General features: G+C 40.7%; 2 protein-coding genes across 2 annotated transcripts; both read left to right on the top strand.

Annotated features, from left to right (window-relative positions):
• Positions 1-2,701, top strand: LOC104510209 (interleukin-8-like). The gene is made up of 4 exons (XM_010152380.1): positions 1-64; positions 768-906; positions 1,954-2,037; positions 2,626-2,701. The coding sequence occupies exons 1-4, from the start codon at positions 1-3 to the stop codon at positions 2,699-2,701; spliced, it is 363 nt and encodes a 120-aa protein (XP_010150682.1).
• Positions 2,702-10,303: 7,602 nt separating this feature from the next.
• LOC104510207 (interleukin-8) lies at positions 10,304-12,919 on the top strand. Its single transcript, XM_010152378.1, has 4 exons — positions 10,304-10,421; positions 11,193-11,328; positions 12,057-12,140; positions 12,704-12,919. The coding sequence occupies exons 1-4, from the start codon at positions 10,361-10,363 to the stop codon at positions 12,732-12,734; spliced, it is 312 nt and encodes a 103-aa protein (XP_010150680.1). The 5' UTR covers positions 10,304-10,360; the 3' UTR covers positions 12,735-12,919.
• The last annotated feature ends 204 nt before the right edge of the window (positions 12,920-13,123 follow it).

Raw genomic sequence — 13,123 nt, 5'->3', positions numbered from 1 at the left:
ATGGATGGCAAATCTGTTGCTGTTGCTGTGGTTCTCTATCTGGTCTTAACAGCAGGGTCAGAAGGTAAGAAAATGATTTCTGAAAACTCACATAACCAATCAATAAATATACATAGGCAAATGCAAGCGGGCTTGTGCTATGTTAATGTTGACTTCTTGCAAGATGTGCATCTTCCATAAATTGTCTTTCAGAAATAAAAAGTATCATTTGTATTTGCATCTGTTAGGATGCTGGAGTGGTTTCTGGGAGTAAACTATGCTTCTGTCAGGGAACCACTTTACTCCTGTGTCATAATAAGACAGGACCTTATTTCCAAACATGTCCATACATCTCTTTAAATGACAACTTTTTCCTATTTGTACTTTTATTCTTGGTAGACAGGTTGATGACAGTGCTTCCTGAAAGCAAGAACTACACAATTTGCAGAACAGAATAAAGAACACGAGCAGAAACTAGTAAACAATATGTGGACATAGTTAATGATGTTAATTTGCTTTGTTCAAGTGCAATTTAGGCGCAGGATCTGGCCAGGCACAAATGCACTGTGAAAACATCTAAGTATGTTCAGGCAGAGAGAGAAGTTTAACTGCATCTGCATACCAACATGCTGTTGCACAGGTGCAGTTAATTTTATCTCAAAGCCTTCAGCAAGTCAGCGTGTCTGAGTAACAAGAATAAGGCTGACAGAAGGGAATACTCTCTGCTTCAAAGGAGCAAATAATGAGACTGTTCATTTACTGAGACATAACTTACTTTTGTTCTACAGGTAAGGCCCTGGCAAAGACAGAGGAAAAGGGCTCCCAATGCCTGTGCATAAGCACTCACTCCAAGTTCATCCCTCCCAAGGCTATTAAGAACGTGAGATTAAGCGTGCGCGGACCTCGCTGCAAAAAAGAGGAAATCATGTGAGCATTTTTACAAAATAGCATCGTGCTTTCAGTAGGAGGAAGTGACTTGATATTTCACACCCTACTTACTTACTATGGGTGGAATTATACACCCCTTTCAAAGCCTTTTAGACACTAAGTATAAGGTTTTAGACCTTCTATCCAAAGGCATGAGCTAATTTTCTGCAAAACTTGCAAGCCACTTCCAGAAAGTATTTTAAAAGTCCGTCCCTCTAAGCTAGTATCTTAATTATGAGTATCAGAGAGGAGAGAATTAAATCCCCACATTCAGGGCACGATTAACAATTTAGACAATGAAGAAACAATTGAAGTTACAATCTTGTTCCCATTGACACGAATTGAAACAATTTCTACCACCTGTGTTTGCATGTGGCAAAGTTTGAGACTCCATGAATTATGTCAGAATTGTATATTGAGTGATTTCCTGTGCCAGGAGGGTGGATCATAAATTGTGAGTACGAAGTAAAAGATATGGTGAGCTTCATTTAAAATCACATCAGAAACCACTCACATAAATTGGGTCAATCTCAAGGGAGATTTCAGGTTTTCATGCTTTCACAAGCAAATAAAACTTGTACGAACATATCCTCTGTGCAGCATTGCATGTCATCCAGTTCTGCATCACAAGTAATTGGTAATGTTAGCCAGGTTTCATTAAAAAACACTGAAGTTTCCAAGATAATTAAGTTACTGAAAGACCTGCTAAACTATGACCAGATAGAGAACAGAAACCAAATAAAAAAATCATCAGTCTCATTAAAATGATTGCATCATAAGCACTTATATTGATACAATTTATTTAAAAAAAAAAACAAAACAAAACAAAACACAAACTTAAATGCCCAACTATAGAAAAAGTATAGGAAAATAATTTTTCCCTAGTTCTCCCCAAAATGCTATCTGGGAAATATCAAACAAGTTCAATAAACAAAAGTTTGTACCTTGTCCTTCAGTTAGTTAATTGACGAACAGCTAAGACAAATTTCAAAACATCAGGAGAGGGGAGGGGACCCACCTAGCCTTAACTCGTCTCATTCTTGGCAGAGTTACACTGAAAGATGGCAGACGAGTGTGTTTGGAACCTTCTGCTCCCTGGGTCCGGCTCACTGTAAAGGCTATATTGGCCAGGTAAGTTGTTTTCTTTACTAGAACAGCTTCAGCTGAAAACTGGTTTTAGAAGGCATATATTAATTTCTTGGCAGGAAAATATTCACTCTCTTCAGGCATTAGTAATTCAACCGTTGTCTCTAAATCAATATTTCTAAATGCCTGAGGATTAAAATAGTTTCCGGGTTTTGATACCTTCCCTGTGTGGTCAGCCACCCAAAAGGCCACAGGCGTGATGCACCTAAACATCCATATAGTCTGGGAGCGCATTTGACACTTCCAAAAATCAAGCTCTAAAAGACTCACCTCCTCTTTCTGGGTATAATTCAGGCATACAGCTGGCATTTCTAAGCGTATTAGCTTTCTGGAGACAATCATGTCCCTCCTTCACACAGCTTGGACACAGACATATGGAAGTCCTTTCTGCTGGAGCAGTACCTGTGTAAACACAGGAATTTTTTGTCTTTCAACATACATCAATTGGCTGATGCAATAAAAATATGTCATTGACAACTTTTGAGCACCTACTGCTCTCCCTGCAGCTTGAATTAATGCTAATTGTTTCACTAATAAATTTCTGAATTCACTTTATACCTCATCTAATTACAGGGCCAGAAACAATACTGAACCACCTATCAAAGAAAATTCACCAAAAAATACACCTTGGAGTTTTTCAAGGACCTGAAATGAAACACTTACTCATGAGAACATCAAGGAACAGACCCTCCTCCTCCTACATTACTACATTTGGGGTTTTTTTCTCCTGAGATGGTTGCTGATTCCACTTGTTTCCTTTGCTGTGTCTGTCTTGAAAACTTTGTGATGGAAAAAGGAGTTCAAGCTTAATGAATGTGTTTTAGTGTTGTAAGGACAAGAATAAACAAGAAGAAATTAGTTACCCTTAAACAGCCTTAACTTGGAGTAGAAATGGAAAGGATGCAATTAGTAAACACATGAATAAACATATAATAAGGAAGAGTCTGTAGCTTTGAAGGAGGTCTTCTTTCACACTCTTGTTAGAGTTCTTTGAAGGTGACAAGCCTCAGATAGTCCATCTGTCCTTCTGAAATCCTCTCACAACCCTCACCAAACCTCAGAAATAATGAGACTAAGAAAGAGGCCTTGGAAATGGATACATAACAGGTGAATACAAAGAAATGATGGACAGAATGAAAAGGTCGGCTTTTTTGGGTAAAGGGACGTCACCCATGGACTCCTACACCAGCTTGTGTGGGGTCCTATTTGGTTTGGCATATCCACAAGTGGTCTGGGAAGGTCATTTGCTACGAGCTGAAGTATTCTGATGATGCTAAAGGTAGAGCAGTAAAGACCAGGCTCAACTACAGAGAACTGCAGACAGACCTTAGGAGACACATTGATTAGACAATAAACTACCCGGTGAAATTCACTGCAGGAAGTAGTCACGGTGATTGACATAGGAAAACATTACAAAGCTAATATAAAAATGAGACATTCTAGGCTGCCCATTAGCACATAGGATAGGGATCTTGGGACTACGTTAACTTGTGCAATAGGAATATCACATCAGGGCTTAGCAGTGAAAAAACCCTTCAGAACTAAAGCAAAAAAAACCCAGAAACCCAACCCATCCAAATATCACAATTAGAAGTTACTAGGGCATGAATAAGAACTACTGAAATTTGCTATGCCACCATGTAGGTGTGAGATTCAGCCCCACGCAGAGCACTGTGCAGCCTCTGACTCCCACCTTCAAGAGGACAGAGTGGAAATTGGAAAGCTTGTGGTAGCACAACCAAGATGAACAAATGCTCCATACAAGAAGTGACGAAGCAAACCAAATCTCTTTCAAAAGCGAGATACCTCGGGGTGGCCATAAGAGAAGTGAATTCAACCCCACTTCTCCATGAAAGAACTATTTTTCGGGAAGCGGCAGAGCTGCTGTAGCCCCTGACAGCTGTAGCAATGTGCTCTACAAAAACCAAAGATGACTTCATTTTCTACGAGCAGCCAGATAATAATTTTTTCTGGTGGCACATCTTTAAAATGACCTATGAGACATGCCACTCAGTGGAATGGTGAATGCTGATTAAAATGTGATTGACTGAAGAAATGAAGGGTGTTTATAAGCAACTTCAGCTAAAGAGTATGTGACCAGGTGTACCTGCAGCACGGCTGCAAGCAAGTAAGCATGGACTAACACATAAACTGCCTCCTGCGGGGTGCTTCACTGTGTCTCATCAACAGTCCAAAGTCACTACCAGCCTTGGGGTAGCCTAAAGACTATGAGTTAACGGCTTTCATAGAATCATAGAATCATAGAATGGTTTGGGTTGGAAGGGACCTTAAAGACCATCCAGTTCCAACCCCCCTGCCATGGGCAGGGACACCTTCCACTAGACCAGGTTGCTCAAAGCCTCATCCAGCCTGGACTTGGACACTTCCAGGATGGGGCATCCACAGCTTCTCTGGGCAACCTGTGCCAGTGCCTCACCACCTTCTCTGTGAAGAATTTCTTCCTGATATCTAATCTAAACCTTCCTGATTTCAATTTGTACCCGTTACCCCTTGTCCTGTCACTACAGGTTCTTGTAAAAAGTCCTCTCGCAGCACCCTTGTAGGCCCCCTTCAGATACTGGAAAGCTGCAATGAGGTCTCCTCGGAGCCTCCTCTTCTCCAGGCTGAACAAGCCCAGTTTCAGAAGGATGCAGCTAACATTAGAGATACTAAGTTATCTGTGTTATTTCTGAAGTGATATTTATTGTGCCGTAATTTCCACTTACAGATAGGAAGATGCAGGCCGAGACACATATACACAGAAAGGGGTTTCACTTACAGATAGGAAGATGCAGGCCCAGACACGTATATACAGAGGGGGCTTTAGAAGACATATTTCTGAAGAAAATGACCCAATATTTATTTTAATATAATGGGACATATTTTGCAATATTTTTTCTCTCACGTTAGTTCTACCTGTTACAATAATAGCCCACACATTTTGCTTTGCAAAAGATTTAGAAGACATATTTCTGAAGAAAAAGACTCAATATTTATTTTAATATACTGGACATATTTTGCAATTTTTTTTCTCTCATGTTAGTTCTACCTGTTACAGTAATAGACCACATATTTTGCTTTGCAAAAGGATTTTGCAGCTTATATATTTATTATGCTAAATGTTACTGCTCAAGGGTCCAGGAGACTGTTTATAAGACTAAACATTGGTTTAATGTGTTAATTCCCACTGCATTTATTCTTAATTTCTTTACAGAGTCAGAAAGGATGTTAAAGATTAAGTTTTTTCTTAATGATTTGTTACATGTCATTGATGTCTGGCAATATAAATCTAGTTTCTGAGGATAGAAAGCGCTGAAGTGCAGATTCTAGCATCAATCACCAGACCAGAGAGAGGTGGTCAGAGCAATGGAGGACTGCAGGCAAAACCACCATGACTGCCTCATGGAGTCTGATCTTATGAGCCCCAGGGTGGGAGAGTGGGGCATGGGGGCACCCTCAGGCTAGGCAGAACATCAGCCTGCAACCAGACGTGTAGGAAACTCTCAGGACAGTCTCATTCTTGATAGGGACTGACCTCCACTGGAACCCCCAACCACAGCAACTCTGGATTCCAATCTGAATTTGTAAGCTGACTAAACACATGGGTTGTTCCTTCCCACTGCTGCCCCACCAAGCTTTGGCAAACAGTAAGATTCTACCTGTCCAGTAGCTTGAAATCCAATGGATCAGCAGGTTTATATGTAAGAGCTTTCATGCAAAACAGATCTCATATATAATACTAAACAATATATTTTTATTCAAGATTCAGTTGTCTATATTTCTGCACTTCCATAGGCAGGCTATCTACCTACGTTCACCTGAGCGCTACAGAGAAGCTCTCCATCTCTGTGCATACCCTGCTACGACTGCACTGCAGGAAGGGTTCAGGCTAACATTTGGCCAGCTGCACTGGCTGTAGCTTGAGCAGACAGTAAGATGACAGCAAGCGACACTTTAAAACTCAAGAGATGAATGCATGACGTATATTATGTCTACTGACCACTTCTAATTTAATCAAAAGTTCCCAGCACGAACTTCTTAAAATTCACCATGTGTTTCCTCACACCACTTCCATATCTTGTTTACTCAGTCAGACAAAGCTTCCTGCCAAACTCATGAAAGGGAAATTTAACTAAGGCAATAAACGCAGCCTTCATAGAGCAGGTAAAACCCCAGCTAATGCTCCCTAACGATTCTCTAGTTGGACTTAGTATCTACACTGTTAATACCAATAGATTGCATTTATTTTCAATATGAATATTTGTAACATTTGCTAATGTTTTAGGTAAATATTATAATGAATATTAATGTATCATTTTCTAGTATTACTAGATGCCTTACATTAATATTGTCAATGACTCTTCATATTGAATGGGATCAAATGAACCATTTCATTTAACCCACATCAATTTTTCAACTGAAAGCTACAATACAGAGTTGACTGTTTTCAAGAGGAACTGAAACATATATCATAAATAAATATGTGGTCACATGAATACATACTTATACTGTCATAAATGGCTAAATTAAAAGGCAGATCAACTAAAAAGCTGTACTGCTATTGTGTGATTCCAGAGGGATTCAGGAAAGTCCAGCACTTACCGTGATCTGACTAAGGGTACATAACCAGCTATATTTAGACACTTAAGTTTGCAAAAAATTAATAAACTGACCTAAGCTTTTCTCCTTTCTTTACTATACTTCCTCAAATGGCAAGTCAAAACCCAGATGTTTAGGAGACGTTCTGCTTTTTAAGTATCTGCTCCCTCCTCTTTGCCTCACTGTAAACTTCCACAAGTGTTTGCACAACGCTGTGCCGAATTTCTGAGCAGCGGAAGCGATTATTTCCCAGCCTCTGTGTTTGCCCCTTCTGCTCTCTGCAGGTGAAGTGGAATGGCAGGTGAATACCAAGCCCTTTGTAAGGAAAAGGAGGTGGCTTCAGAGGACAGATGGGATCTTTTCCCTGGGGAACAAAAGCAGGCTGGTAGAGAGAATGCAGAGGAGACAGGAGTTGACAGTGTTCACCTTGCACAGGCTGAACCCTCCTTTCATTGAAAGCTTTGTCTCCTGAGCCTTCATGGCCTTGTGTGCACTACTTCTCAAGTAAGAGGTTTGAATTTGTCTAAAACAAGTCAGAACCTTAATTTTCTTAGACAGAGTAACTTTATCAGCCCAGAGGCTGACTCCTCTGGAACTGGGGTGATGCAGATCACTAGGGGACTCTCCCCCATCCTTCATGATGGTCACCAGACTATACATGAATCCCCCTCACTGTGCCCTTTGTGTTTGGGTATCCTTTGCTACATGCAAGGACTCTGAACGATCCCAGTCAAGATCTCATAAGATTCCCTTTTAACTTCTATGTTCATTACACAAGGCAATGAGTCATGAAAAAGAAAAACCACTGGTTTCCATCCTGCAGCATGGAGAGCACATCCTATACCCTGCCTTAAAACACAGGCAAGGGAGAGATTTACTTCCCTTTTCAGCAGTGTTTCAGTAACCGGGATATTGCATAACCGCTGTTTTGTTCGTTACAAGCGTGTTTTTAACAGGGTTGAGCATGGAAGGTCCGCTTGCGGCGGTATCAGCTCACTCAGTGACGTTATCCTTCAAAAGGAGCAGCGATTCCGCTTGGACATGTCATCTCTGATGGCTGTCAGGAAAACGCACGCTGCCAAAATCAGATAATGGATTTGGACTTGCCACAGGCAGAGGCTGGGACGAGATCCTGGATGAAGTGTTGAAGGGATGTAGGGAGAACTTGGGCGAAGCACAGCACTCCCAGGAACACGGGTTAGGAGTGCCTGGCTTTTGGGCTTGATCTCATGTCTCAACGGGTTTATGCCACTATTGTCTCTATTACATCTCCTTCACACAGTCCTGATGAAACTGTGTCACATCAGAAAAAAAAAAGGAGGCAGAGGACATGCCTTAGCCCTCAGAAAACATAGTGGATTCTTACTTCGCTACAAACATCCTGCTCTTTTCACAGCACTCCCAGGAACACGGGTTAGGAGTGCCTGGCTTTTGGGCTTGATCTCATGTCTCAACGGGTTTATGCCACTATTGTCTCTATCACATCTCCTTCACACAGTCCTGATGAAACTGTCACATCAGAAAAAAAAAGGAGGCAGAGAAGATGCCTTAGCCCTCAGAAAACATAGTGGATTCTTACTTCGCTACAAACATCCTGCTCTTTTACACAGATATTTACTTAGCTCAGGGGCAGGGTTATTCACATAGGTGGAGCAGCCTCTTGGCTTCACTTTTGACCCGGGGATTTCTGAGATCTGCCGCTGCCGCACTCAGGAAATAGCAGAGTCCAGTGGTAAGGAGGACAAGCTGTCATTGGTTTTACTCGGGGATTTGAGGGGGAATTTTCCTTATCTGCCTTGGACATTAAAGACATTTCAGCGCACACCAAGATTAGATAATAAAGCAGCAAATAGGAACTAAGAAGTGTGATCCCTTTCAAACTTTAATTACCCTCTGTGTGCGCACACATATGCAGAGACACAGGTAGAAAAAGAGTACCCAAAAGAAAAGAAGCAGCCACACCTCATGGCAAGTACACTGGCTGAAGCTCCGACATCTACAATCTGACACCAGTGAAAATGCTCTGTTAATTTATAATAACATATACAGTGTAATGCAACATCAACAATAAATCACAACCTTCAGTACCTGGTAAAATCACGCCATCAGAGGACTAAATGTACTTTTCAGTAAAGCTCCTTAAGTCATACAGCTAAGGAGAAGCACCATTAGGACTCAGAATCAGTATCTTACGTTGACTCAACAAGTAAGAGGTAGGAGAGACAAACTTGGCTATATGTTTTCTTGGGCCAGCAGACATAGTGATGGGAAACAGCTAATTTCAATCACAAAATTCCTTTTATCAAGTAAGTTAATGACAAATGCTACACAGTAAACCGTAATAAATTATGAGCAAACTATTAGATTTTTGTTGAAATAAATTATAATGCTTTACATGGTAAAGATAAATTGACTTTCTACAAACTCCTCAGAGCTAGGTAGAAGAACCTCTGTAAATCCACAGATCACGGAAACATGAAGCTCTGTGGTTGGAGATGACAAGTAGCAAAACTCATCATGATCAAAAGGACAACGTTTTTAGGGCACTGAAACAGAATGGCTTCTCCTAATCATACACACCGCAGAGGGGTTAAAAAAACAAATCTTCATTTAAGCAGATCAGCATTTGAGCTAGAGTCTTCCCTTGAGATTGTCTCCCTTGCAAGGTAATATCTCTACCAGCCACAGCAAATAAACACTCAACATTCATGCAACAAGGTCCTTTCACAGAAATGGCTATAGCAGTGCCATAACACTTAAGGTTATTTCACTTTGCTAAGACCCAGGGTTACAGTCACTGAAAAAGACTGCAGAGAAGACTTATTAAAAGTATCTAATTTAGAAACAAAACAAGCAGTTGCGTTCAGCACGTCATGCTATCCAGTCTGCATACAAAGCTTCCTCTGTTTATTATCCATTAACATGTGTGACATGAGAAATGCAGGCATGATTTTCAAAGCCGTTCAGAATTTAGTATCTGCTTCCCACAGGAAGCTTTGAATACTGCACCCTCAATTCCTTTACTGAACACATAGTGTTAGAAATTAATTTAATTGGAAAGATGACACTTAAAAAGAAAAAAATAAAATAATACAAAATTAAAATCACTAACATCAAAATAATGCTGAGGTAAAGCCCTAACCCCAGCGAAAAAGCTTTTCAGTGATTTCAGCACTGTCCAATTTCCACATCAGTGGCTTCAAATCAGATAAGAAGATGCTATCACCATAAACAGAGATAAGAAATTAAATGTCTCAGGTCTGGATCTGGCATCCCTACCCTGTTATTACCCTGAGGAAAAGAATAAAAAGTTCTAGCAAAAGCATAACTGACACCATCACAAAGCTGTATTACTAAATAAGGGGATGCATTAGAAAAAGCACAGAATTTATACAAATCTACAAAAGAAATCCAAATGCATGGCTATTATTTACATATTTTAATGAATTAATACATTCTATCATTCACAGCAGAATAATTCCTCGTCATCTAGGAAGGCGTTTCACAACAGTCATGTGACTCATTTTTACTGCATCTGGGAAATTCCTCTCACGTAATCCAAGCGCTAGCAGAGCACACATGCTGGGCAAAACCTGTATATAAGCCAGATGAATCGCTCAGACCAGCCATCAGCAATCCTCCAGACAAGAGAGCTCACTGCTCCACAGAACCCGAGCAAGACAGTCCAGCAAAAACCTCCCTTCTAATCATGAACGGCAAACTCGTGGCTGTCCTGGCTCTTTTCCTGATTTCAGCGGCTATGTCTCAAGGTAAGTAATTCCTCTCCTCAAGATCCCCACGGCTTCAGTACTGTCTGGGCATCTACCAAGATGCTCATCCTTGCAGAGAGGTAGCGTTATATTAATTTCAGCAAATTTGTCTATTTTGAGAGATCTTCAGCAACTTCTCTGCAGTCAGAAACGTACCATGTAGCCCTTGTATTGCAGAGTTACTGACATCTGGTGGGAAAAATTCTAAGGATGCAACTTAAATTGGCTTTGTTTCTATGTTTCTCTTGAAGCGTATGCAGCTTGAGAGAGGATCTTCTTCTTAAGCGTTTGAATGTTTCCCTTCCCACACAAAGAAGAATTTATGATCTCGTATTTATTACTTAACGATCATACTGCCTCACGCAAATCATATACAGCTGGGAACAGGGAATGAAAAATATGAACATATAAGCATGGACAAGCCTCCATTTAATGAAAATATCTAGGGCTCTGTCTGCTGTACAGTTGCCAGTTTGTCACGCCAGATATTAAAATGATGCAACTAACTGTACAGTGTGGTCAGTACAAGTAACCATGAAATACGTGGGCTTATTTTCAAAAGATGTGTTAATTTAGTTTTAAAAGTACTTGGGCATCAGCTCCTCTGAAACAAATATGCAACTTACCTGTATACCGTGAGGATTTAGGCAGCTTGGACAAAGGCAATATTTGAATTGTGAATCTTGTTAAAATAAAGCAGTCGTGCTTTATGTCTGATACAGAGATGGTAAGACCGCCCCTTAAACCATGATCTTCCTTTTCTGCTCACAGGTAAGGCCCTGGCAAGGATGGGAACCGAGCTCCGGTGCCAGTGCATAGCCACTCACTCCAAGTTCATCCCTCCTAAATCCATTCAAGATGTGAAGCTGACACAGAGCGGCCCTCACTGCAAGAACGTTGAAATCATGTAAGTAGGGCTGCAAGAGCCTCCCTCTTCTTCACCTATACTCTGCCGGTCGGATTAACCGATGCTTAAACGCGAGATGGTTTTTAATAATACACCATATTTGTCATTGTCTCTACGACCTTACGCATTCCTGAACTGATCATTATTTACCTGTCGTGGGACATATTAAATACTTCTGGTGGTAGAACCTTAATTTCAAGGATTGGCTCATTCTTAACAAATGAGGTAATAATGCAGTTTAAATCCTGCATTTATTAGGCAGGCAAAAGTCCCATTAAAACAGTCGGTGTCCATCTCAGAGAGAAAAATTAAGTTCCCACCAGCAGATTTAAGGAAACAATGAAACTGATCTGTTCTTGAATAGCATGGAGGAGGGACTAAAATTTTGAAATCCTTACACAGATGAAACACCTTTTCAACACTGAAGGTTTCAGTCGTTGTGTAAGACAGCTTTACCAATGTAAACAAATTCAAACCAAGTACCCACACATATTGAGAAAGACTTTGGGCAATGTGTGACTGCTTTGAGAGCGAGCCCCCAGACTCACACAGCCTCTGGATGGTTTTAGTCTGCTCAGTTGTGGAACACATGGAAAAATGCCCAAGTCTAACCTAGAGCAGTTGGGATGAATTTATACTAACTAATCTAAAAATGCAATATGATATTCTGTGAGCAAAACAAATCCATGTAGCAGTTTCCTAACTTTTCTTTATTCCCTGTTTTGCAGAGCTACACTGAAGGATGGCAGAGAGGTGTGCTTGGAGCCCACTGCTCCCTGGGTACAGCTGATCGTAAAGGCAATTTTGGCCAAGTAAGTCCCATTCCCTCTCAGTTAAAGAGAAACCTCCCAGAAAAGCCAATTTGTAGGATTTCTTAGTGATACTTTCCGTTTTATCAGATTTAAAACCAAGGAAACTTTCTGCTTAATTATAGAATTAGTCTTAGTCTTTCTGACTCTGCTGCAGGGTCCTTGTTCGAGCCGATACAGCTAAAACTTTGAGTACTGGCAACTCCATCTGGAGAGGAAGGAACACAGAAGTGTTTGACTTCCTTTGAAAAATGAGGCTTCAAAAAATTAATCTTCCCCTTACTTACAGCAGCATATGCTAATAACTCATGTTTGTGAGTTAATGAGTTTCTTGATGTGAGTAAATGCAGAAACTCATGCTGCAGAAGTTTCCTGGCTGGGCACCAGACACGCACCCACTGGGATTTCAATAATTGCTTTCAAAACTTCAACTTGACTCTCTCTATGCCTCAAGATAGCACACTGAGTTGGAAACAGAGCACTCATCCTTAACTGTGCAATGCTAAGCAATGATAACCGTTCTTGAACCTCCTTTTAAATTAGTCTCTTCCTTCACCTCTTAACAGGGCTCAACTCAATTCTGACTCGCCACTCTAAGAAACACCAGGACAGCAAAAATCTGGGAATGGCTCCTGCTCCTCCGTTGAGAGAAACAGTCAGGAAAAGCATCATTCAGGCTGTGTACCACCTTCCACCTCCTGCATCAGTGTTGTTATGCTAATGATGGATTATTTTATTTATTTATTTATTTATTTATGGATTTATTTAACTGCATCTATTTAAGAAAAAGTCTTTTGAAATGGTCAGTGTTGTCTGTGGGACACGCTGTTCATTGACAGTGAAGACACTGAATAGGAAAAGTGGTTTGCTAAAGGAAATGAAGAACCCTTGGCAGCCGCTTCAGCCAAACACAACCAGTTAAGTGCAATGCACTTACAGCACAGCTTATTTACACTAAGCCTTACTATTTTGCTATTACACCAGCA

The sequence above is a fragment of the Eurypyga helias genome, unplaced genomic scaffold (assembly GCF_000690775.1).
Source record: "Eurypyga helias isolate BGI_N326 unplaced genomic scaffold, ASM69077v1 scaffold21255, whole genome shotgun sequence".
Classification (NCBI taxonomy): Eukaryota; Metazoa; Chordata; class Aves; order Eurypygiformes; family Eurypygidae; genus Eurypyga; species Eurypyga helias.
This window is presented reverse-complemented; position numbering and strand designations above follow the sequence as displayed.

Excerpts from the sequence above, each read along its gene's own strand:
- LOC104510207 (XM_010152378.1), top strand. The coding sequence starts at position 10,361 with ATGAACGGCAAACTCGTGGCTGTCCTGGCTCTTTTCCTGATTTCAGCG. Across the intron at positions 10,422-11,192 it reads TTCAGCGGCTATGTCTCAAG|GTAAGGCCCTGGCAAGGATG; the intron begins GTAAGTAATTCC and ends TTCTGCTCACAG. Across the intron at positions 11,329-12,056 it reads TGCAAGAACGTTGAAATCAT|AGCTACACTGAAGGATGGCA; the intron begins GTAAGTAGGGCT and ends CCTGTTTTGCAG.
- LOC104510209 (XM_010152380.1), top strand. The coding sequence starts at position 1 with ATGGATGGCAAATCTGTTGCTGTTGCTGTGGTTCTCTATCTGGTCTTA. Across the intron at positions 65-767 it reads CTTAACAGCAGGGTCAGAAG|GTAAGGCCCTGGCAAAGACA; the intron begins GTAAGAAAATGA and ends TTTGTTCTACAG. Across the intron at positions 2,038-2,625 it reads GTAAAGGCTATATTGGCCAG|GGCCAGAAACAATACTGAAC; the intron begins GTAAGTTGTTTT and ends ATCTAATTACAG.